Source organism: Terrapene carolina, unplaced genomic scaffold, assembly GCF_002925995.2.
Source record: "Terrapene carolina triunguis isolate 2854851 unplaced genomic scaffold, T_m_triunguis-2.0 Scaffold194, whole genome shotgun sequence".
NCBI lineage: Eukaryota > Metazoa > Chordata > Testudines > Emydidae > Terrapene > Terrapene triunguis.
The window spans coordinates 4,011,975-4,035,148 of record NW_020664545.1 but is presented as its reverse complement, the minus strand read 5'-3'; the positions used below and the strand labels follow the sequence as shown (position 1 = coordinate 4,035,148).

Below are 23,174 nucleotides of genomic sequence, written 5' to 3'. Positions count from 1 at the left end.
GGGTGTACAACAAGCCAGAGTATGGAAATCAAAGAAATACTTTGACAAGAAGCAAGTATGATTGAATGTGGGTAATGGTGGTGGTGAAGATCTGTGACTATGCAAGGACAAATAGAGTAGAAGTTAAATTGTATGCTTTTGTGACATTTCAAACAGGCTAAATCTGAATTAGCTCTTACGTCTGATTTACAGGAGCCAAACAAAGTTCAAGAATTTCATCAACACTTGTGTAAGGGTTTTTGGAGGGAGAGAGATAGGGGGATGAATTAATTCAAAACTTATTTATGTTCCTTATACTGTGGTAGCATCAGGTATTTTGTACCACAGCTTGACCTCCACCACCACCTTTTTGGGGAAGAAAACTGGATTGTTGCTCTGTTTAAAGTTCTGCTATATTTTGAACATATTTTTTTCTGAAATATATTTATTTTATTGGTTTAATTTTAGTATTGTTCTGTCTCCTGGGTGTGTGTGTTTTTTGTTTTTGTTTTTAATCTAACTGGTAAAGTAGCTGTTTGTCTAGCATCTACTTTTTTTCCTATTCTTCAGGTAGTGTAACTTGTAAAATCTATGAGTGAGCATGCAAGGCACAAAATGAGGATGAAATCTTTGCAGTTATAGCCAAATTCTTGAGATCCCATTTTTGACTAGCCTTTTTTAATCAACTGATGTCCCTTTCAGTCTTCCTTTATGGTTAAGTCTACAAATTGAGTTCTGTTTCAGAGGGGTAGCCGTGTTAGTCTGTATCAGCAAAAACAATGAGGAGTCCTTGTGGCACCTTAGAGACTAATAAATATATTTGGGCATAAGCTTTCATGGGCTAAACCCACTTCATCAGATGCATGGGGGGAAAAATACAGTAGGCAGGTATATATATTACAGCACATGAAAAGATGGCACTTGCCTTACCAACTGGGGGGTTAGTGCTAACGAAGCCAATTCAATCAGGGTGGATGTCGCCCATTCCCAACAGTTGACAAGAAGGTATGAGTATCAACAGAGGGAAAATTACTTTTTGTAGTGACCCAGCCACTCCCAGTCTTTATTCAGGCCCAATTTGATGGGGTCCAGTTTGCAAATTAATTCCAGTTCTGCAGTTTCTTGTTGAAGTATGTTTGTTTTTGAAGTTTTTTTTGGTTGAAGAATGGCCACTTTTAAGTCTGTTATTGAGTGTTGAAGGTGATTGAAGTGTTCTCCTACTGGTTTTTGAATGTTACAATTCTTGATGTCTCATTTGTGTCCATTTATTCTTTTGTGTAGAGACTGTCCGGTCTGGCCAATGTACATGGCAGCGGGGCATTGCTGGCACATGATGGCATATATCACATTGGTGGATGTGCAGGTGAACAAGCCCCTGTTGGTGTGGCTGATGTGGTTGGGTCCTATGACAGTGTCCCTTGAATAGATATGCAGACAGAGTTGGCAACAGGGTTTGTTGCAGGGATTGGCTCCTGGGTTAGTGTTTTTGTTGTGTGGTGTGTAGCTGCTGGTGAGTATTTGCTTCAGGTTGGGGGGCTGTCTGTAAGCAAGGACTGGCCTGTCTCCCAAGGTCTGTGAGGGATCGTCCTTCAGGATAGGTTGTAAATCCTTTGTGATGCACTGGAGAGGTTTTAGTTGGGGCCTGTAGGTGACGGCTAGTGGAGTTCTGTTACTTTTTGTTGTGCCTGTCCTGTAGTAGGTGACTTCTGGGTACCCTTCTGGCTCTCATTCTGTTTCTTTGCTTCCTCAGGTGGGTATTGTAGTTTTAAGAACGCTTGATAGAGATCCTGTAGGTGTTTGTCTCTGTCTAAGGGATTGGAGCAAATGCGGTTGTATCTTAGGGCTTGTCTGTAGACAATGGATCGTGTGATGTGGTCTGGATGAAAGCTGGAGGCATGTAGCAGTCAGTAGGTTTCTGGTATAGGGTGCTGTTTATGTGACCATCGCTTCTTTGCATTGTAGTGTCCAGGAAGTGGATCTCGTGTGGACTGGTTCAGGCTGAGGTTGATGGTGGGGTGGAAATTGAGGAATTCCACCAGGATTTCAACAAGGGCCTCCTTCCCATGCATCCAGATGATGAAGATGCCATCACTGTAGCGCAAGTAGAGTAGGGGCTCTAGGGGACGAGAGCTGAGGAAGTGTTGTTCTGGGTCAGCCATAAAAATGTTGGCATACTGTGGGGCCATGTGGGTACCCATAGCAGTGCCGCTGGCTTGAAGGTATAAATTGTCCCCAAATCTGAACTGTGTTTCTGAAGAACAGTAAATCCTGAACATGAATTGCTTGGTGTAAGCTCCATCTATCTACTTGGGGAATATGATGGGGATATTTGGCTTCTACTGGAATAACTTACATTATAAAAAAAAACTATATTAACAATATTATAAATATTTAGTACTGCAAATACTCCCTTTCTTTTCAGCTCCCAGTTTCTAAGAAAATGAAAGGTGCTTGTGCTCAGAGGAAGAAAATTAAACAGTTCATGATATACTCTAGATAAGAGAATGATACAGGCATTATATTTGAAATGCCTGTGGGAATAGATGCACTTGGGTAAAATTTTCAGAAGGACTTAAATGACTTAGGAGCCTGAGTCCTTTCGATTTTCATTGAGATGTGTGTCCATCACCTTTTTAGCACGACTTGTGGTTCTGAGTCACGTAGCCACTTTTGAAAATTTTATCCTGAATGTCTATCCTGTAAGTGAATAAACTGAAGTAGAAACCATCTGACTACAATTTAGGACTGATCAGTGTAAATTCTCTGCTACCCTGTATTCTTCCCCCCCTCCCTCCCCCCACCCAACAAAAAAAAATTGTTCTAATTACCCAGAATTGTAGAAATCCATAAAAAAGTTACTTTAATGAAGTCTGTTTTACTTGGACTCATATCTTGATTTCCCAGAATAACATGTTTAGCCTTCCACTAATTGTGAACCAGGTCCACCTGGCTTGTAAATTCATGGTTGCTGAAATTGAGTATAGAGTCAACAATTGATAGGCTTTGACATTTTCTAGGCTGTAAGTTTAAAAAAAAAAAAAAAAAAGGGGGGGGGGAGGGGGGGGCTTTAGGTAATCCTTGACTGTGATTCTTCAATAGCCGTGGGGATGTTTAGGTAGAGTACAGTCCAGGTCTACTACAGATGTTCATCTTCATTTGGGCGATTCACTAATCAACATTCAAGTTTCTCCAATGACATCAGTAATACACCTCTACCCTGATATAACGTGACCTGATATAACACGAATTCGGATATACCACGGTAACGCAGTGGTCCGGGGGGGCGGGGCGGCACACTCCGGCGGATCAAAGCAAGTTCGATATAATGCGGTTTCACCTATAACGCGGTAAGATTTTTTTGGCTCCCGAGGACAGCGTTATATCTGGGTAGAGGTGTATTTTAATTACCCAACTTTTGTGGATTGAAAGAATGTAAATGATAGTGTCTAAAAATCCCCTTAAGGTTATTTGCTATCCCAGCACAACCCACAACCTGCTGGTTAATACTGCTTAATTAAGAAATAAATGCTTTCAGAACATTGCCCTCAGTTCTCCATCCTTACCAAGAAAGGACACCAAGTTATAGCTAAGCATACCAAATTAATGAATCCAGAACACGCTTTTGCTCCATTTGAAACAAAATGGGTGTCTTCCAAGTTTGGACTTCAATTTGAATTGTGACTTTGTTAGTCCTAGAATGCAAAATGGATTAGAGCAACTCACCTTCATGTACCAGTGAAGGAAGATTATGCTACAGTGTTTATCACAGTTCTAACTAATAGTATTTTATCCCTCTTGATTTAGCAGAAAGGACCCAGAAGTGATAACAGTAAATCAAATAAAATTTTTGTTGGTGGGATCCCTCACAACTGTGGCGAGACTGAGCTCAGGGAATACTTCAAGAAATTCGGAGTGGTGAGTCATTCATCATCATGGCAAGCATCGGCTGGTTACAAGATGTTTTTCCCCCGTCTTCATTCTGATTTCATTAAGCTGTCAAATTTTAGTGTTAATTTAGGCAAACTTCCACAGAGACATATTGAAGTGTTTTGTGATAAAGTATAGTAAATGTTTACTTTTGCAGCACATTTGCCATTTTTCATCAGATCGCTTGCCCTCATGTGCGCAACTTGTTATGCACCTTCCCCTGCCTCCTTTGGTTTAGCTATTCCTGATACTATTTTCTCTCCCCTCTTCAAAGGGGGGGGGGGGAACCCTCAAGTTTAATTATGACTTGAGTATAGATGTGACTTATCACCCTCCTTTCAGCTGCTGTTTTAGTGTACCTTAGTTTGATTATGAAAACTTTCCATTTCCTTTTGGAACAGCAGGTACTTCAGTGAATTTGCATCATCACAGGTCTTTGTCCTCTAAGCAAATTGGTGAAAGACTTTTTGGTGATCCACTTGACATTGTTTTGGTTTCACTATGCTGTTTTAAAATTAACTGAGTCCTTTCGGTCTTCAGAATCTCATTTCTAGGGTCAGACTACTATTCATGCAGTTTCTTACTCATGCTTTTCTTGAAATTTTGCCCGCTTCAGTTTTAAGTCGATATAGAATGAAGATGTCCAGATATGAATTCATTAAACTCACATTTATTTCTACTTTTATTGCCAGATTTTTTCTGGAATAGGTAAATTGTTACAATGTTCAAAGATTAGTTTGTATATTAAGTTCAATTTAAAATATTGTGGAGTAGTATAAATTTTATGACTGTTCATGTCAATTGTACTGGTCATAATGTCAAAAGCAGAGATTCACAGTGGCTATTGGTTGGTCGCCCTAACTCCAAAATGCTTTTGTCACCATCTTCACCTTTAAATCACCTATCTTTCTAAATTCCATCAGCAGCCCAAAGCATCTATGTAGCCATCTTTCTCAAGTGGTATCATGATGTTTTTCAATGAAAGTTATTTAAAACAATCTTTTTTAAAAAAAAAATTATCAACACCAATGGCTAATAGATGTTTCTTTAGTTTGAAAAGCTGCAACAGACTGAGTTTACAAATAAAAATGGGGAGTGGAATCCATAGTTGTGGAGCATAATTTCTAAAGGCTCTTCTCGCAGACTTATGGCTTTCCAATTCTGACCTGGATGGCTTGGGAGATACAGGGTTAAGTTCCATCAGATATAGGAGGCCACAACCATTGAGTGTAAGTGCCATAAAAGTAAGTAGAAGCACTTTATAGTTAAAATAGAATTTGGGGAGCCAAAGTAGCATTCTTAAGACAAGAATTGTGTGTGTAGTCATTTAAGTACCTGTAGAAATATGGGATCCTGCATTCTGGGAAAAACACATTCAAGAGCACACAGAATTACAGGTATAGCAGCCTGAAAAACTAGAAGCTAAGACGACCACAAAAAGGCAGGCTCTGATTCTAAGAGACCTATGGGGATTGTTACTGACCAATATGGCAAGTAGGACGCAAACCAAGCAAAGTGGTATCGAACAGATGAGCGGAACAGATGTGTCAAATTAATATTATGGCTTGTTGTCATGCTTCCAAATGGCCTACCAGCTCTAAATGATGACAAACCTGAATCAGCAGAGTTCGATAATATACCTTCAAGTGAGTGTATCCTTTGTGGTGATCTCCAAAACATGACTGGAATCTTTCACAGAAGTTGGAAAGCAGGACAAATGAGTATCAGACTAATAGATTATTTCAGCTGCTTGAGATACAAATGTTCTAAGCTAAATTGAAAGTAGTTTTTTAAAGCAGGGATGTAGTGATATAGGAATAGCCACAAGATTGTTCTGAAACTGGAAACTTTCTGGTTTATTTTTATATTTAACTTGAAAATGGCCATATGACCTGCCTTTAAAATTGGTATTAAAATAAATGGCACCCCTGGGGTTAGTCTATGCATATCACCTTAATTGTGCAGTGAATTTTTATTCTGCAAAATCTGGAGAGGGGTGATTAATATTGAAAATAATCAGCCCTAAAGCAGTACAGATGAACTCTGTTTAATACATGCATGTGTTCTGTACTAGTTGTATAGTACTTTGGAGAGTCTATACTTCAGAGTATTTCAAAATAAAATGGAGACATCAATTCAGCTCCAATAAGCTTGCATTCTTTAATATTTTATGGAATTTAGTCTCAATACAAATTTTTCATAATAACTCTTGAGGCCAGTTGGCTTTTCCGTGTAATATTTACCAGTGTTTGCCAAGGAAACATTTTTTGAACTTTTATCCTGTTTTCCTACAGCTTAAATTATCACAGTTCTCAAAAACTTTAAGCTTCTCTCTCTATGGGTATGTGATAACATCTCAGATTTAACACCAGTTTTGTAATTTGCCATTTTAATCACTTCCATATTTAAAACAACAATCATTAGCATTACCCACTGGCATAACTTTGCCTAAACATCACAGAAATGTCTTATCTCAGGGACACCATGCTCCACAGAGAGGCATAAGCAGGAAAGCTACACAAATCCTATATTAGTAAAGTAGTTGGAATTAAGGCTACCTTGTTCAGGATGAGGGTGGAAATGTGCATGTTGTGGAAGAAAGGTAGTTGAGACTGAGAAGTAGTACTGAAAAGGGGTTTTGAATGATTTAATTGTTTGTTTCCTTATTTTTATGATCTGGTTGGTGGGATATGCAGTTTAGCAACTGTAACTCTAGTTTATCAATGTTTTTGGTGGGTAAAGTTTGTTGCAGTCCTAAATAAGCAAAAATGTGATTATACTTTAGTTGCTAGGACCAAATGAACTCAATTAGAATTTTCATAAATGGGAAATGTTGCTCTTTACTGGAGTTTATTTGCATTGTGCTGTGACAGACAAGTATTGATGGCTACATCAGGCATTTAATTGTGCTTTGTGGATTGAGTGCTGGAAACCAGCCTGTTCTACTCTGCTTGTATCACTCCCTTGGTAACATAGTTAGTAGAATTTCCCTTCTCTCTTCCAGGTCACTGAAGTTGTAATGATCTATGATGCAGAGAAACAGAGGCCCCGAGGTAAAGGCTGATCTAGTTTGTCCTTGAAATTTCTTCATCCTCTCCTGTAGTCAGATGGCAAACTATTTCACACCATCAAAAAACGTAGTGGTTTTTTTTTTGTTTTTTTGTTTTTTACATTGCCTCAGGAAAAGATTTCAGTGGACAAATATCACAAATGTCGGCTTTTCATACACAGCTTCATTTGGTGTCTCTGTTTTTAAAGTCAGATGTTACATGTTCATTTTTTTGCTGGTTCTTTTTACTTGAATATGAACAGAATTAAACATCTGAACCGAACACATGGTTTAAAATATTGAAAAAGTTCAATTAACTAATTTGCCTCAGATTTTCCCCCGTTTAACATGAAGGTATGTTAAAGTCTACAGTTGTGTTGTATTCAGTTTTTTTCTTTGCAGTTCAAATTATCTCTAAACATGAGATTGGAATCAGATCCATCCATTTGTGCTTTTTGTTTTTGTTAAATGTCTTTACTTGAAATTCAAGGAAAAACAATTTTCTTAAATTACATAAAATTGCCTTTGAGAAGTTGTTTATATGTTTGCAGGAACTATATGTCCCCATTCATACTAGAATTATTATTTTTGTTCCTTAAAAAGGAAAGCAATTAATAGGCTAGATGAGCAAGTCTGTAACCTTTGGTCAAAATATGAAGTAATTTTCATGTCATCCGCCTTTCATTGCATCAATCATCTATTTGTTGACTATTACAGAGGCACTATTGTAAAAGTACATGAAGTTTAGTTGGGGTATGTCTACACTACGAGAGTAGTTCGATTTTAGTTAAATCGAATATGTGCAATCGATATTAGAAAGTCGAACGTGTGTGTCTACACTAAGGACAGTAATTCGACTTTGTCAGTCCACACTACCAGGGAAAGCGTCGACATTGGAAGCAGTGCACTGTGGGCAGCTATCCCACAGTTCCCGCAGTCCCCGCTGCCCAGTGGAATTCTGGGTCGAGCCCCCAATGGCTTCTGGGTAAAAAATTGTGGCGAGGGTGCTTTTGGGTAACTGTCGTCATCCGTCAGTCACTACCGCCCTGCCTCCCTCCCTGAAAGCGCCGGCGGGAAATCAGTTCGCGCACTTTTTGATCAGTGACAGCGCGGACGCCACAGCACTGCGATCATGGATCCCGCTGCGACCATCGCTGCAGTTGTGGCCGTTCTCAACGCCTCGCACCTTATCATACACCTTTCCCAGAGGCAGATGCAGAGAAATCAGGCGAGGAGGCTACGGCAGCGGAGTGAGGGCCTGAAGTCGGAGAGTAGCACAGAGCTGTCAGAAACCACGACACCCAGCGCCGAGGACATCACGTTTGCAATGGGGCATGTGGATTTTGTTGAACGGCGATTCTGGGCCCGGGAAACAAGCACGGACTGGTGGGACCGCATAGTGCTTCAGGTCTGGGATGAATCCCAGTGGCTGCGAAACTTTCGCATGCGGAAGGGGACTTTCCTGGAACTTTGTGAGTTGCTGTCCCCTGCCCTGAAGCGCAAGGACACCCGCATGCGAGCAGCCCTGACTGTCCAGAAGCGAGTGGCCATAGCCCTCTGGAAGCTTGCAACGCCGGACAGCTACCGGTCAGTCGCGAACCACTTTGGCGTGGGCAAATCTACCGTGGGGGTTGTTGTCATGCAAGTAGCCAAGGCAATCGTCAAGGTACTGCTGTCAAAGGTAGTGACCCTGGGAAACGCGCAGGCCATCATAGATGGCTTCGCTGCGATGGGATTCCCAAACTGCGGTGGGGCTATAGATGGGACTCACATCCCTATCCTGGGACCGGGCCACCAGGCCAGCCAGTACATCAATAGAAAGGGGTACTTTTCAATGGTGCTGCAAGCACTGGTGGACCATCGGGGACGGTTTACAAACATCTACGTCGGATGGCCGGGCAAGGTTCATGACGCTCGCGTGTTCAGGAACTCTGGTCTGTTTAGACGGCTGCAGGAAGGTATTTACTTCCCGGACCACAAGATAACTGTTGGGGATGTGGAGATGCCTACAGTGATCCTCGGGGACCCAGCCTACCCGCTAATGCCCTGGCTCATGAAGCCCTATACTGGCGCCCTGGACACAGAAAAAGAACTGTTCAACTACCGGCTGAGCAAGTGCAGAATGGTAGTGGAGTGTGCTTTTGGCCGTCTCAAGGGGAGATGGAGAAGCTTACTCACTCGCTGTGATCTCAGCGAAACCAATATCCCCATCGTTATTGCAGCTTGCTGTGTGCTCCACAATCTGTGTGAGAGCAAGGGGGAGACCTTTATGGCGGGGTGGGAGGTTGAGGCAAATAGCCTGGCTGCTGATTACGCCCAGCCAGACAGCCGGGCGATTAGAAGAGCCCAGCGGGACGCGCTGTGCATCCGGGAGGCTTTGAAAGCCAGTTTCAAGGCTGAGCAGGGTACCCATTGACTTTTAAGTTTGTGGACACAGAAGCTGAACTTGCCCCCGTTTCTTTACCCAGTTGCCGTCGACTATCCTCTCCAATTACATACCCCCTTCACCCCCTTCCCAAAAAATAAAATCTGTTCTGTTTTGTTCATGGACACCGTTGTCTTTATTACTGTTTTCACGGGAATGTTTTAAACCTGGGACGCAGACTGTGGCGGGGAGCGGGTTTAGGGTTGTGATGCAAATGATGCTTCTAAACTCCAGGAATGACAGGCTCCGCGATGGTGGACTGGTTGTTTCAACGGAGCCTGCCAGCCCTCCTGGCCGGGACTGCGTGTATGTGTCGGCTATGTGACTGTCTTGCAGGGGGAGGAGGGTTACAGATCCCCTGCTGCGCGGCTCTGTGATCCAGGGTAAGGACCGCTGCATAAGATCTGTAACTGCCCTCCCCCGCCACCAAGTCACAGAGCAACACCACCGCCCCCACCACACAGAACATGAAAACCACCTCCCAGACTGACCAGGATAACTAGTCACTGCACTGTATATGTGCCCTGCTGCTGCACCTGCCCCCTGCTAAAGGTGACTGTCCTGTCCAATGACCAAGGCCCTTCCCCCCCCTCCAGACAGACTCCCCTCCAAAAGAAGAGGATGGAAACAGAAATGAACAGAAACGTATTCTTTATTAACAACCGCACATGGAACGGGGGGGTGAAACTTGGACGGGGTCTTGTGTGAGGCGGGTAGGAAAGGACTTTTCAAATTTTGGGGAATGAGAGCCTTCTAGTGGTAGAGCAGTCCGCAGGGGTGGAGTGAAATTTTTCCCGGCCCCTTCCACCCCTCCGTGTTTGGACTTTGGGTGAGGGGGGTATGGGACTTGGTGGCGGGGCAGGGCAGTTACAGAGAGACTGCAGCGGGGCTCTCTCCTCCTGCCTCCGGTCCTGCAGAACATCCACAAGGCGGCGGAGCGTGTCCGTTTGCTCCCTCATTAGTCCAAGCAGCGTTTGAGTAGCCTGCCTGTCCTCCTGTCGCCACCTCTCCTCCCGTTCAATGTTTGCCCGGTGCATTTGGGACAAGTTCTCCCTCCACTGTGTCTGCTGGGCTGCCTGTGCTCGGGAGCATTCCATTAGTTCAGCAAACATGTCTTCCCGTGTCCTCTTCTTCCTCCTCCTAATGTGCGCTAGCCTCTGGGCAGATGTGGCTGTGGGAATTGGAAAAAGGGAGTGAATTCCTGAGACAGAGCAATGTATCTGTGAACAGAGAACATAGTCTTTCTCTGTGAACAAGACCATGCAGAGCACCTATCACACGCGCACTGAGGACAAGGTCGAATTTTCGGCCCTCGCCTACAGTGCCTACGGTCTTGCTGTGGCGAGCTGAGGAGCAGGGCAGGACACCGGACTTTGTCTAGATGGCAAACATGGTAAGCCGTAGACTTGTGGCCGCTTAAAACTTTAAGAGTGGCACTGGCCTCCTTTCACATAGAAAGCAATGCGAGTCTCTGCTGGCAGCAATCCTGCAAGCATGAACTCTGGCCCTGTCCCAGCCCCTCGCGGCTGTAAACCGCGTGGCTGTAAACCGGCGGTTGCAGTTCTGTAAAGGGACGGGCAAGCAGTCCCAATACTAACTTTCCCCTACCTAATTCACAGCAGGGAGTCATGCCTGACATCACCCTCCTGAAGGTCTCCGAGAGCCAGAAGGAGAAGATGCTCCGGGACAGCCTGCAGAAACCGGGGCCATTTGCTGCACTGCTGTGCAAGGCCATGATCCCGGAGTACCTGCTGGCGTTGTGGCAGGGAAACGTGTCCTACCACGGGGGGCCTAATAAGCTGTCCCTGCCCAGGAACCTGCTGATGAGGCTTGAAAAACACCTGCAGGAGGTGTATGAGGAGTTCTCCCCGGAGGATGTCGCCTCGATCCCCGGTTACATTGACCAGTTCTTGGCTTAGGTGCCCTTGGAGGGACAAATGACTGCAGGGTTTTGGGCACTATAATCATGAAGCGGACATTGTGAGATTTTTTTAAAATGGTTCGGACTATATATTGAGGCGCCCAAAGACGGAGTAATCATGATACACTTTGCACTGATTCCCCTTTTGTTTGACTTTCCTGTTTACATGTTTTTAAGCACTTTACCCACTGTTAATATTTTCAATCTTCCTGTTTTGTTGCAAATAAATGTTTACATGTTTTAAAGCACTTTAGCTACTGTTAATATTTTAAATATGCCAGTTATGTTGTAAATAAATGTTTGGATATTTAAAACACTTACTGCTTGATCCTTCCCCTGAATCTGTGTCTGGGGTAACGGCTGGGGAGGGTTGGTAGGGGATCTCTGTCAGGGTGATGAAGAGCTCCTGGCTGTCGGGCAAATCAGCGTTGTAAGCGCTGTCTACTGCCTCGTCCTCCTCATCTCCTTCCTCCTCTTCCCCGTCCGCTGAGGAACCGGCCGCGGACAATATCCCATCCTCAGAGTCCACGGTCAGGGGTGGGGTAGTGGTGGCGGCCGCACCTAGGATGGAATGCAGTGCCTCGTAGAAACGGGATGTGTGAGGCTGGGATCCGGAGCGTCCGTTTGCCTCTTTGGTCTTCTGGTAGCCTTGTCTCAGCTCCTTGATTTTCACGCGGCACTGCGTTGCATCCCGGCTGTAGCCTCTCTCTGCCATGGCTTTAGAGATCTTCTCATAGATCTTTGCATTCCGTCTTTTGGAGCGCAGCTCGGAAAGCACGGACTCATCTCCCCACACAGCGATGAGATCCAAGACTTCCCGATCCGTCCATGCTGGGGCCCTCTTTCTATTGGATTGCACGGCCATCTCTGCTGGAGAGCTCTGCATCGTTGCCACTGCTGCCACTGCTGCTGAGCTCGCCACGGTGTCCAAACAGAAACTGCGCTTCAAACTGCCCAGACAGGAAAAGGAATTCAAATTTTCCCGGGGTGTGGCTGGTCAGAGCATCCGAGCTCGGACTGCTGTCCAGAGCGTCAACAGAGTGGTGCACTGTGGGATAGCTCCCGGAGCTATTACCGTCGATTTCCATCCACACCTAGCCTAATTCGATATGGCCATTTCGAATTTAGCGCTACTCCTCTCGTTGTGGAGGATTACAGAAATCGATTTAAGGAGGGCTCTATGTCGAACTAAATGGCTTCGTGGTGTGGACGGGTGCAGGGTTAATTCGATATAACGGCGCTAAATTCGACATAAAAGCCTAGTGTAGACCAGGCCTTGCACTGATCACCTTGTAGCATGTGAGACATGCTAGAGAATAGTTTGCCATCTGAACTTTCATTTCTCCTCTGATTCCATTATTAAGAAATATATTCACTTCATATTTATTAAGCTAAGTCAAGTCTTAGTTTTATTTTTAATTTAGACATACATCCTTAGTGGCATATTTAAGTGTTTCATAGTAAAGTACAGTAATGTTAAGTAAGTTTTTTTTTCTTTTCTTATTTTTTCTTTTTCTCTCTGTGAATTGTTTAACTGTGATTAACGATATCTCTTTAGATTTCTTCTCTCTAGGTGATAAATTATCACAGAGGTACAGGCCAGTTCCACAGTCAGAGGAAGGGCGGGCTTTGTCTTTATTGGGGTGTAAACGAAGTTTCAATATATTTGTTTTGTTTTTGTCTTGATAATAGAGTCTTAATCCTCTTGCAACTGATCTGTTCTCCTAAAATAAAAAACACATTCATCCATTCAGTAAATGCTATAGAGCAGCTTGTTTTAAATAGAGGAGGCAGTGGAGACCAAAATAAACACCTGATTAAAACTTGCCTGGAGTTTTGAAACTATATTTTAGAAATTATTGCATCACCTGTACCTTTGAAATATTTATCCCAATCTTGCAATCTCTGAGTAAAAAGGACTAAAACATCACAGCTGGTTTGGATTAATGGCTCCGCTGCTAAAGCTGCACTAAAAAATTAATAGAAGGCTCCCAATCCACTCACAATGTTACAGGGTAAAGCAGAACTTTAAGACATCGTACTCTGGGATGAAAGCCTATGAGTCCATCCATTTGAGGGAGTAGTTGTACCCCACAATTCTCTTTGATTTGTCTAATTTTTAAAAATGACTGAAATCCCTGAGTCCTGTCACTGTCGTAGCTTGTTTCTGTTCTCCATTTCTGTATCCTCTTCATAACATGGCAGCCGCATGTAGTTTCCAAACACGGCCTCCTTAATCCCTCAGAAAATGCTAGAAAAATTTCCTCATAGTTTGTATTCAATGCTGCTGTTTGTACATCCAAGAATATTTTTCTCCTGTTTGGTATTTTGTTATATAAAATGCTATTGAGCTTATACTCTTCTTGTTCTTTTGACTTATCTTAAATTTCTCTGCATTAAATTGCAGAAGCTCACTTATCTGCCAATATTCTTTTCTATCCACATTATTCTGAATTTTGCCTTCCTCCTTTGACTTTAGTGCTCTCTCACTTTCTACAAATCCCTTAGTGCATGTCATTTTATCAAGTGACTGAGAGAGAAAGAAATCAAAATTGGCCCTGTTACTGTCCTCTATGGCAGTCTACTGCTACTTCCTCCATCTCAGACTGCTTACTACAAGAAAACCAGGGGCCAGATCCTCAGGTGATATAAATCATGGTTGCTGTGTTGATTTCTGAGACTCTGGCCCTGGGTCTTCAATACTCAAGTCCAGTCCTTCACTTTACACACAATCCTATCCTTTCCACATCCCATACCTACTCACATTGTTGTGGTCTTTTGTGCAGTGCTTTATCAAGAACTTTTCTAAATTCCAAGTAAAGTAGAAGCATAGCCAACATTACTATTATTGCTTCCTAAAAGAAATAATCTGCTTTGTTTGTCGTGATCTTTGCTTTCATGCTGTTTCATTAACTAAACCAACTACTTTTCAGTAGCTCAGAGGTTCTTACTGTGTGTTCAGTTTCTTCCCTTTAGCTGCAGTCTAGCTTCACTGTTCTCGAGTCCCCCTAGATTTCATCTTATACACAAAATCTGTCTAGTCCATCAGTAAACTTCTGCCTTCAAAAAAGTTAGAGCAAGTCTTCCAATAGCTATATTTATCGTTTTTTACGACATCCTTTTAAAATTTTGTGGCCGTTCCCATCTGCTCTGGAGTTCTGTCATCTGTAATCATTCTCATTTCTTAAATACTCTTTTTATGGTATGGTGTTTGAGTCTTTAAAAAATTGTCTGTTTTCCTGACACATGGCATCTGTCTGCTGTCTTCACCCAGTTTTCTGTGAACAAACTTTAATGGACCATCTCAGTAGTTGGATGGATATCATCTGTTTTTCCCTCATCTTTTGAGGTGGAAGGCTGTAATATTAAACTGATCTAAGACTCAATGTAGACTTTGAATGTGTCCTCTTTCTACTCCAGTGCTGCTGAGAATTCCAGTTAACTTCAGACAAATATATTGATGAAATGCTGCTTTCAGTTTTGAGGCTGCTTTCATCATAGACCAACAAAACTTCGTTTATACTGCCAGTCTCTTGTGTGTGGGAATTGCTAAAAGTTTTTTCCTTTTATTTTAATTTTATTTTAGTGATGTCTTTTGCTCTTGTTGCTGACAGCAGAATTTGACCTGCTGGAATCTATTTTGGCCTGTATCTTTGTGTATTTTATATATAAACCTTCTCTACAATAGGCCTCTTTGGGCTTACCCAACCCAGTTGGATAAGCTTAGAGAGACACTAACTGTTATAGATACTGTATTTCTGTTTAACGCTTTAGAGCAATATATGGCTGCTGTCAGCACTAGCTGCAAAGCAAAATGCAAACCAAGGGGGAAAACTTGGGTTTCAGAAAAGCAGAAATGCACCCATATTCCATATGCTTTTGATGCTGCACCTTGGTTTTTTTTCTTTCTAATTTTACTGCTGTACCCCTTAGCTAATTTAAAGAATGGCAAAACTGTTATATACTGCATGTGTTCTTACCTTTCCTGAGATTTGGTTATTCCACCAGCAGTGAGTGGTTGATGGCATGACTCAGCCTTAATGTTCTGTGAAATTAACCACTACTTTGCCACTCTCTAGGCAGTGTCAGCAGCTACAGCCTAAGCGCAGTGGTTCTCAAACTGTGACTGCAGAGAGTTCTCAGATCACATGGTGCTGGTATCTTCTCCTTTCTGGCTGCTTCTATGGGCATTGGAACCCAGCTGCCTGTAAAAGCAGCTGGATTCTAGGAGGATCCAGTGGGATTGCTGCAATAGATGAGGAGGAAATGAATTACCCTTAGGAACACCAGAGCACCAGTGGTAGAGATGTGCAGGGCAAAAGGCTCCTGGGGAACATATACTGAGATTGAAGAAGAAGGGAACCAGGCAGCAAGGGGAAGGGATAGCAACAGAACAGATTGGGCAGAGATGAATTGACAAGCAAGAGACATGAGTGGTTGGTTTTTGTTTTTAAGGCAACCCTGGTTACTTTAAACAGCTAAATACTTCTCGTTTGCTGTGTAGGCAACTGCTATATTTGGCACAGGAGAGCTATGATTGGAAGGGGTAATGTCCATTAAGTGCTCTCTGTGTTAAGATGTAAGAAGTTTGAGAATCTCTGACCTAGGCTGTTAGTTTCTGAAGCTTATCATTCATCCATGGAGTGGTAAAAATTCTCATGCTTTATCAGCTACATTTCAAAAAAATTTCCTTTAAATTTGTACTGTTTTCCAAGAAAGTAAATACCCCCCACACACATACAATATTTTTTGGGGAGGAGCGGGGGGGATTACTTTGCAGCGTTAGTAACTGTAATAAGTGTAAGTTTTACCTGGGTTCCTAATCCTAGGATATATTTTGGTTCAAGGATGAGAGCAAAGCTGCCTTATTTTAACCTGCTGTTCCACAAACATTGTTTTTAGAAGTTGTGGTACAGTAACATTTAGGGTTGTGGTAGTGTTTATCTCTCCACCCCTTTTAGTGGATGGATTAGATATAAGAAACTAAACATTGATTTAATTGTTTCAGTTTGTAATGTTGCATGTATGAAACTAAGCTGAGGCATTAGTTGCCTGATAATTTATATATAAAGTACACACTACAGTTTTCTCAGAGGACTGATTTTTGAGAACTTCATAACACAAGCCTTGGTTATCTGAAGCCCCTGCTTGAACCCTTGGTCCGCCCCTAATACTGTTCATCATCCTGTTTTGTGTCACAACACCCTGCTACCTTGATTCACTCTTCGTCGTTGGCTAGGTTTTGGATTTATTACTTTCGAGGACGAACAATCAGTGGACCAGGCTGTCAACATGCATTTTCACGACATCATGGGCAAAAAAGTGTGTAGTTGTAGTTTTATTTTACCTTAAGACAAAACCAAGTCTTGGGCAATTGGCAATTTCACTGGTGAAATAGAATCAGTAATTTGTGGTTTAAACAGGGGAGATCCTAAAAAGTTAAAGAAAATCCAAATTCAGGGCTTTGTCCATGATGATGGGGAAAGTCCCTTGAGTTTGCATAAGACAATGGATATGAGGGGAACCTCTCCTTAACTTGCTGCCTATCCCATGGGAAGGAAACAGACCTTGAAGGCCTGAGTATTTATGCAAGTTATTTAAACAGTTCAGATGAGTCCTTGACCATTATACAAATAGCAAACTGCTCCATTTGAGCAGAATTTGTATCTGAATAAATTGACTATATGAATAGTCATGGTTTATGCACTGCTACATGACTGCTCACTATTTTCCTTTTCAGCAGCAGGGATAGAAGTTAGTTTTAATTCTCATATGTTTGTAAATTGAGATCCCAGTGAAATCTCTGAGCTGGCTAAGGCTCGGTTTAACATACCACTCCTTCAGATGTGTATTTCATATTCAAATTTTGAGGCACTTTGAGGGGATCTGCCTTTATAGTCCTAAACTTTAACCCAAAAAAGACCATAAAACATCATGAAGGATTGGTTTTTTAAAAATTGGGTCACTTACTGTGAAACTTTGATACGAACCCACATATTCTATATAGTATTTAACCACAATGCAGTTAAGTGACCTCTGGTTGTTTCATCTTCATACTGTGTTGTCAGCACAAGGAGGTTTGATAGGTGAGGGATTCCGCCTTTCTACTCCTTTTGATTGTATTAATCAACTGTGAACATTAAGATTCACCTATGGAAAATTTAAAAGTAGAATGAATAAGTAGTTCCTGAGAGAATCTTAATTATATTGTGAATATCACAGCTTCTAAAAGGGAAATTCTGGTAAAATCGAAAATATTGCAGCTTTATACAGCTTACCCTGAATTTGAAAACATAGATGTTAGAAGGCTGTTGAAAATCTACATGAAAAGTACCCCAAAGAAACTTGCATCAAAACCAAAGGACTTTGTCATATTCCTTTAACTCAAACATTTTTCCATGTTGAATTCAAAAGATTTCTACAGCCTAGTATCTCTCAGGCATTTCTTTGGCTGACAGGTAATGTGTTCTTGTGGGTTAGTGCAAAATTTGCATTGTTAGATTACAGTGCTCTATACAAAGCGCTTTAAAAAGTCACTGTTAAAAATTATTTAAAGGGTTACTACCCTATTTCGATACACTGAAACTACAGTCACATTGAGAAAAAGAATGGTTTACCAATTAATACAAATGAATTATCTACATGAACACACTTTTGACCCAAACCTTGGAAGGAGGAACATGCGTAACTTTCTTGCTGTGAGTAGTTGAGTAATCTCATTTGAATCAATGCAGCTACTTACATGAGTAAAGTTATATGTGTGTTTTCAGGATTGGAGCATTTATTTACTTGTTATCCTTTATACATCCATTGCTTTTTCACTGATATTACCTTAAACTTTGGAAGAACTACTTAAATTAGAGCACAGATTGCAAGGCAGTATGCCATTTATGAACAGAATCAAGGGATGCCACGGCTACTTTTTTATGGTTCTGTAAATCTGTGGAGAGCCCCCTTGTAAGTCTCTAAAGTGTCATAATCTTTTATGTGATCAGTTCTTGAGGTATTTCAATCAATTGCTACTCACTAATAGTGCCTCTTTAGGTCTCTATTTGCTATACAGTGGTTCCTGAACAGGCTCAGCATCAGAGTTGAAATAATTTTCTGGGATTACTTTAACTATTTCTTGCATGACCTGGTCTAAAACATGCACAAATATATGCAGTATTTTCCCCGGTTGCATGAAAGAAACCTAGGTAGTTCTTCCTCTTTTGAGTGTTTATAACTTTGGCCTTGGGCAGGTCTAGAATTCTCACCTTGATCCTAAAATTTGTTTGCATTAGGTTGTCCCAATCCCTAGTTTAGGAGTCTAACACTTCCAAATGCTGGTTTACAGGTTAATGAAATTCTGCCATTTAGATAAATGTAACATTGGATAGTCCACCCCCTTAATTGATTATTAATAGACGCTTCAAGATTTTGAAATACTTTTCTTTATAATTAAAAATGTATTGCTGAAGTGAATCTGTATCCATATGTTAGTGAAAGTAGAAATTTTAAATTACGAGCAGGACTTTGCTTTTGTAAGCAGTAACCGAATTCCCTTCAGGAAAATGAGTTAAGACTCATTAATTTGAATTCTTTGAGAAATTCCCTTGGTTCCTCTCTAGCAGGGCCTTCAGCTGACAGAGGTTTGGTTACTGTCATGTATAGTGTCCTTGGGGCATCTTCAGAAGAAGGGGAGGAGGAGAGGGAGGCCTTTGTCCTTGTGCTGTGCCAATTTCCTGTTTGTTCTGTAACATGAATGGTTTAAAGACCTAGCAGGAAGAATTCTGAATACTTTATTTTCCATACTACTCAGGCCAATTAGCGATTGAGATTTATTTTCTTTGTACTCTGGCATCCACTAAAATTAATCATAAAATAAAAAAAGACTTTAATTCAGCATACATGAGTGCTGAGTGTTTCATTAAATCAGAAACTGGATTTTTTTGTTGAGGTTTATATTAAATGTGGAGCTTATTTTAAGTAGGTCAGATGCACTTGATGCCTTGGGGCCCTAAGACATTTTATCTTTAAATGAAATAAGTTAAGCACTGAGGATTATTAACACTTTTAAAAACAGGAAGGTTTTTGTCACTGACTTAACACAGTATGAAGATTTGCTTCTTATTGACTCAACTGTCCATTTTTATTACTTGCATGTTTGTTTACTTTTTTGTTAGATGTAATGTAAGATTCTCTTATCACATCCATTCCCTCTGACATTGTTTGAGTTATTGAGATTCTTTAAGCGTTAGCCTGGGGAAGGTAAGTCTTTATCTTCCATTAGACATTTAAATAAAACCTAAGTAAAAAACCAAACAAACGAATGTGTGTTTCTCAGGTATGAACAGAGCTGAAATTGCAGGTAGATGGGGTGGGTTTAAACTATAACTTCCAAATGAAACCCCAATCATCCTTAAATGTTAAAGCATTAGTACCCTTTTTCAGAGTGGACTCTTTGCTTGTGGAAAGATCTTTACTAAAATTGTTTTCTTCTTTGTAAATGTCACAGTGAACATTTAAAAAATAGTCTAAAGACTAAGTTAAAAAGATTGTGCCTATACATGTTTAGCAAAGAGCCATTGTAAGAGGGTACTGCTGCTTTAAGATGAGCAAGCAAATGACTACTTAATATAATGGAACAGCAATTGTTTGTAGGACATGTTTTGCTTTAAATATATGTTGATATAGGACTTGTAATGTCTTACTATCGCATCTATTGTACCTGAGAAACATTTAATTACTGGCCTAACTAGTTTTATAATTAAGTATTTAGACATAAGTCATAAGGTGCTAAGTGTAGTCTTACGTGTAATTAAGGGTGTGTGTGAAGGGAAGGGGGGTGAACTAACCTACATCATCTCCTAAATGGCTAATCTGTTTGTTTAGGTGGAGGTAAAACGTGCAGAACCTCGTGATAGCAAAAGCCAAACCCCAGGGCCACCAGGTGCCAGCCAGTGGGGAAGCCGGATCATGCCAAGTGCTGCCAATGGCTGGGCAGGTCAGCCCCCTCCTACCTGGCAACAAGGATACAGCCCTCAAGGTAAATTTTCTTTGGGGAGGTTTCAGAGAGCCAGAGTCAAAGTGATTCCTGTCTTCCTTAAAACTGGCAGTGTCTGTCACCAGCCATGGTTTTGTTACAGACCACATTTAACTTGCATTATTCTTTCAAAAGGTAACAACATCTCATTAGTGATACAGATACTTCCAAGTGGAGTGAAGCCGTCTATGCACTGACACAGTAGAGAACTAAAGTACTCTGCATCTGTTTTCCCCAATTCTGCCTGGGGTTTTCCTTAGTTTAATTTTTTCAGAATGATTTTTTGTTACATGCTGCAGAAATCAATGGGTCTTGGCAGCACAACTTCTGTTTCCTCAACATCCCCCAACCTGATTAAGTGGGGATCATTACTGTGATTGGTGCTTCATCCATTCTGTTTGTGTGGGGAGCAGGAGTACCAAATCAGCATGTTCTTTTTACCCAGTAGTGGGGAGAAGTCAGGGAGAATTCCATGATTCTGCAGCTGTGGGAATGTGGGTGGCATGGGGCCCTGATTAAAAATATTTATGGAACACAGATTTTCAAAGATGAAATCTGAAATGAGTTTCAAAAGAAACTACGAGTGAAATATGAAGGGAAAACAGGCTATCTTGTGTCTTTGTATTTCATTATTTAGTGTAGTCTGGAAAAGTAACAAGCAGCTCTAGCGTTAGTTGTTAGTGGTAATGCAGGGGAGCACTTAATGCATATAATTTTCTTGATTTAGCTTGAGTCCTTTAGGGCTGGAAGGAGCAGATGCTTGTTTTAGTTTTGAATGCCATAAAAAAAACAACCCAAGATTTTGGACACACAATAAACGTGCTGAATTCATCTAAAGAATGTTTTCATACCATATGAAGAAATGAAGTGGCATAGTTGAGACATCTAACCGAATATATAACCTGCCTTTCTCAGATATGAGAAATTATTACCATGGGGATAGGGGGTGGCGTCACCTTGTCCATTATGCCCCCATAGGATGGCTTACTGTTTCCCCATGGTACTTATTAACTTGAAACTGCACCTGAGGCTTTGACAGTCTGCACAGATTTGCTAATCTGCAAACTCAGATTGAGAAACTAGATCACTTTCATCTTGGTTATTTGTAGGGAAAGGTATCATTATATCAGTCTGTGGGAGGGATTAAATGCAGGACTGTTAAATAAGTTAAACTTTCTACCTTCACACTGCAGCAAATATAAAATGAGGTTCCATGGTTCTAAAACACTTGAAATAGCTGAATGATAACTCTTATCAGCATTATATTTGAAACACCTTGTTTGTATCTATAGCTTCACCTTTGCAATCCTTAGTCTTTTTAAACAAAGTTATGGAATGACTTTTAACGCTAGAATATTCTCTCAGTTTGAACACTGCGTGTAATTTGAGTTTTGAGACTCCTGGACACTTCTTGCATTAGCTCTTTAACCAATGTAGAACACTATTTTTTTCAGAATTGCATTATATGCCATTTTTAATAGAACAGTTTCAATATATAAGTGGATAAACTATCATTCTGTTTCATTGTTTTAGGAATGTGGGTACCAGCTGGACAGGCAATTGGTAAGTAGGTAACAAAAGTTTGATTGTTTAGTATATTGTAAACTGTAGAAAAGGCCAACTGGTAGTGCAGATGTAAATTGCTTTTCAATGAGAATTGATGGTGGCTGTAAATTTCTCAAGTACAGTGCTTCTAAACCAGTTTTAAAACTCAACTTTTGAGTTTGTATTGGAAAAAATATGGGGCAGGGGGAACAGTTCTGTTCTTAACTATTCAGTGTTGGGAATTGGAATACACCCTTTTGCTGATAATGCAATTAAACTGATATTGGCCATCAAGAAATTAAATACGAAGAAGAGAACTGTAGAGCTATTTACAGTCAGGGTTCTCTGAATATTTTCCAAAGTTCGTATCCATAGAGGGGGTAGAGTTTCCGAGAATTTGGTTCCAAGTACAGTAACAACTTCTTTATTCTGTTTGAGGTAATTTTGACTTAATATTAAAAAGTTGCCTTTGCTGAATTTAGATGAAGGCACCACTTGTTCTCACAACTCTGTATTGGATTTTCTAGGTGGGTATGGACCGCCTCCTCCAGGAAGAGGAGCCCCCCCTCCTCCACCACCTTTTACCTCATACATAGTTTCTACGCCTCCTGGAGGATTCCCACCTCCACAAGGGTTTCCACAGGGCTATGGCACCCCTCCACCGTTTAGTAAGTGTCCTCTGTGAGTCTCGAACCAATGATGTGCCATTGAACACAGGAACGGGTTTTAGTCAGTTCTGTTTGTCTTTGTTTCATGCCTTTCTGTGAATTCACTGGAGTCTTTCACATTTGATTCACCTGTGGATCCACTCAAATATTTCTGTTCTGTAACTAGAAATCAGTATATTTTCAGTTCGTTTCTTTGAATCCGTCAATTCTGATCATATTAATAATACTTAGACAAACTGAGAGGTTACGGTATTATTACGTTTTGACTGAGGACTTTTATTTTTGACCTCTCCTTTCTAGAACTGAGGTATTCAAGATAGTAATACTGCATGTTGAAGACTAGAGACACAGGCTCCCTTGAAAATTCTAGCCTAAGTAATTAGGCACCCTGCTCTCATTTGAATTTAAATGGGATTTGGGTACCTAACTCCTTTACGTTCCTTTAAAATTCCTATGCACAATTGGGTTAAAACTGACAGAAAGATACCCTTAATTATACAGAGTTTCTTGCACAGCCATTATGCACCTGTTAGTTCTGATTCTTGTGCTTTGGGGAAGCAGCCTGTCCAGGATTTTTCAGCCTGAGGCTTTTGACAACTTCCTTATTTGGATGGATGAAAGGCTTTTTGGAGGGG

General features: G+C 41.2%; 1 protein-coding gene across 7 annotated transcripts in view; it reads left to right on the top strand.

Annotated features, from left to right (window-relative positions):
• Positions 1-23,174, top strand: part of DAZAP1 (DAZ associated protein 1) — a 41,405-nt gene that overhangs the window by 11,094 nt on the left and 7,137 nt on the right. For 5 of the 7 annotated variants that reach the window (XM_024210212.1, XM_024210206.3, XM_024210208.1 and 2 more), the window contains exons 5-10: positions 3,784-3,894; positions 6,911-6,959; positions 16,541-16,623; positions 20,176-20,329; positions 21,860-21,889; positions 22,399-22,539. In XM_024210212.1, coding sequence (XP_024065980.1) covers positions 3,784-3,894; positions 6,911-6,959; positions 16,541-16,623; positions 20,176-20,329; positions 21,860-21,889; positions 22,399-22,539 — 568 coding nt within the window. Of the gene's footprint in view, positions 1-3,783; positions 3,895-6,910; positions 6,960-16,540; positions 16,624-20,175; positions 20,330-21,859; positions 21,890-22,398; positions 22,540-23,174 lie in introns of those variants that run through there. The other 2 variants (XM_024210207.3, XM_024210213.2) reach the window with 2 other exon arrangements.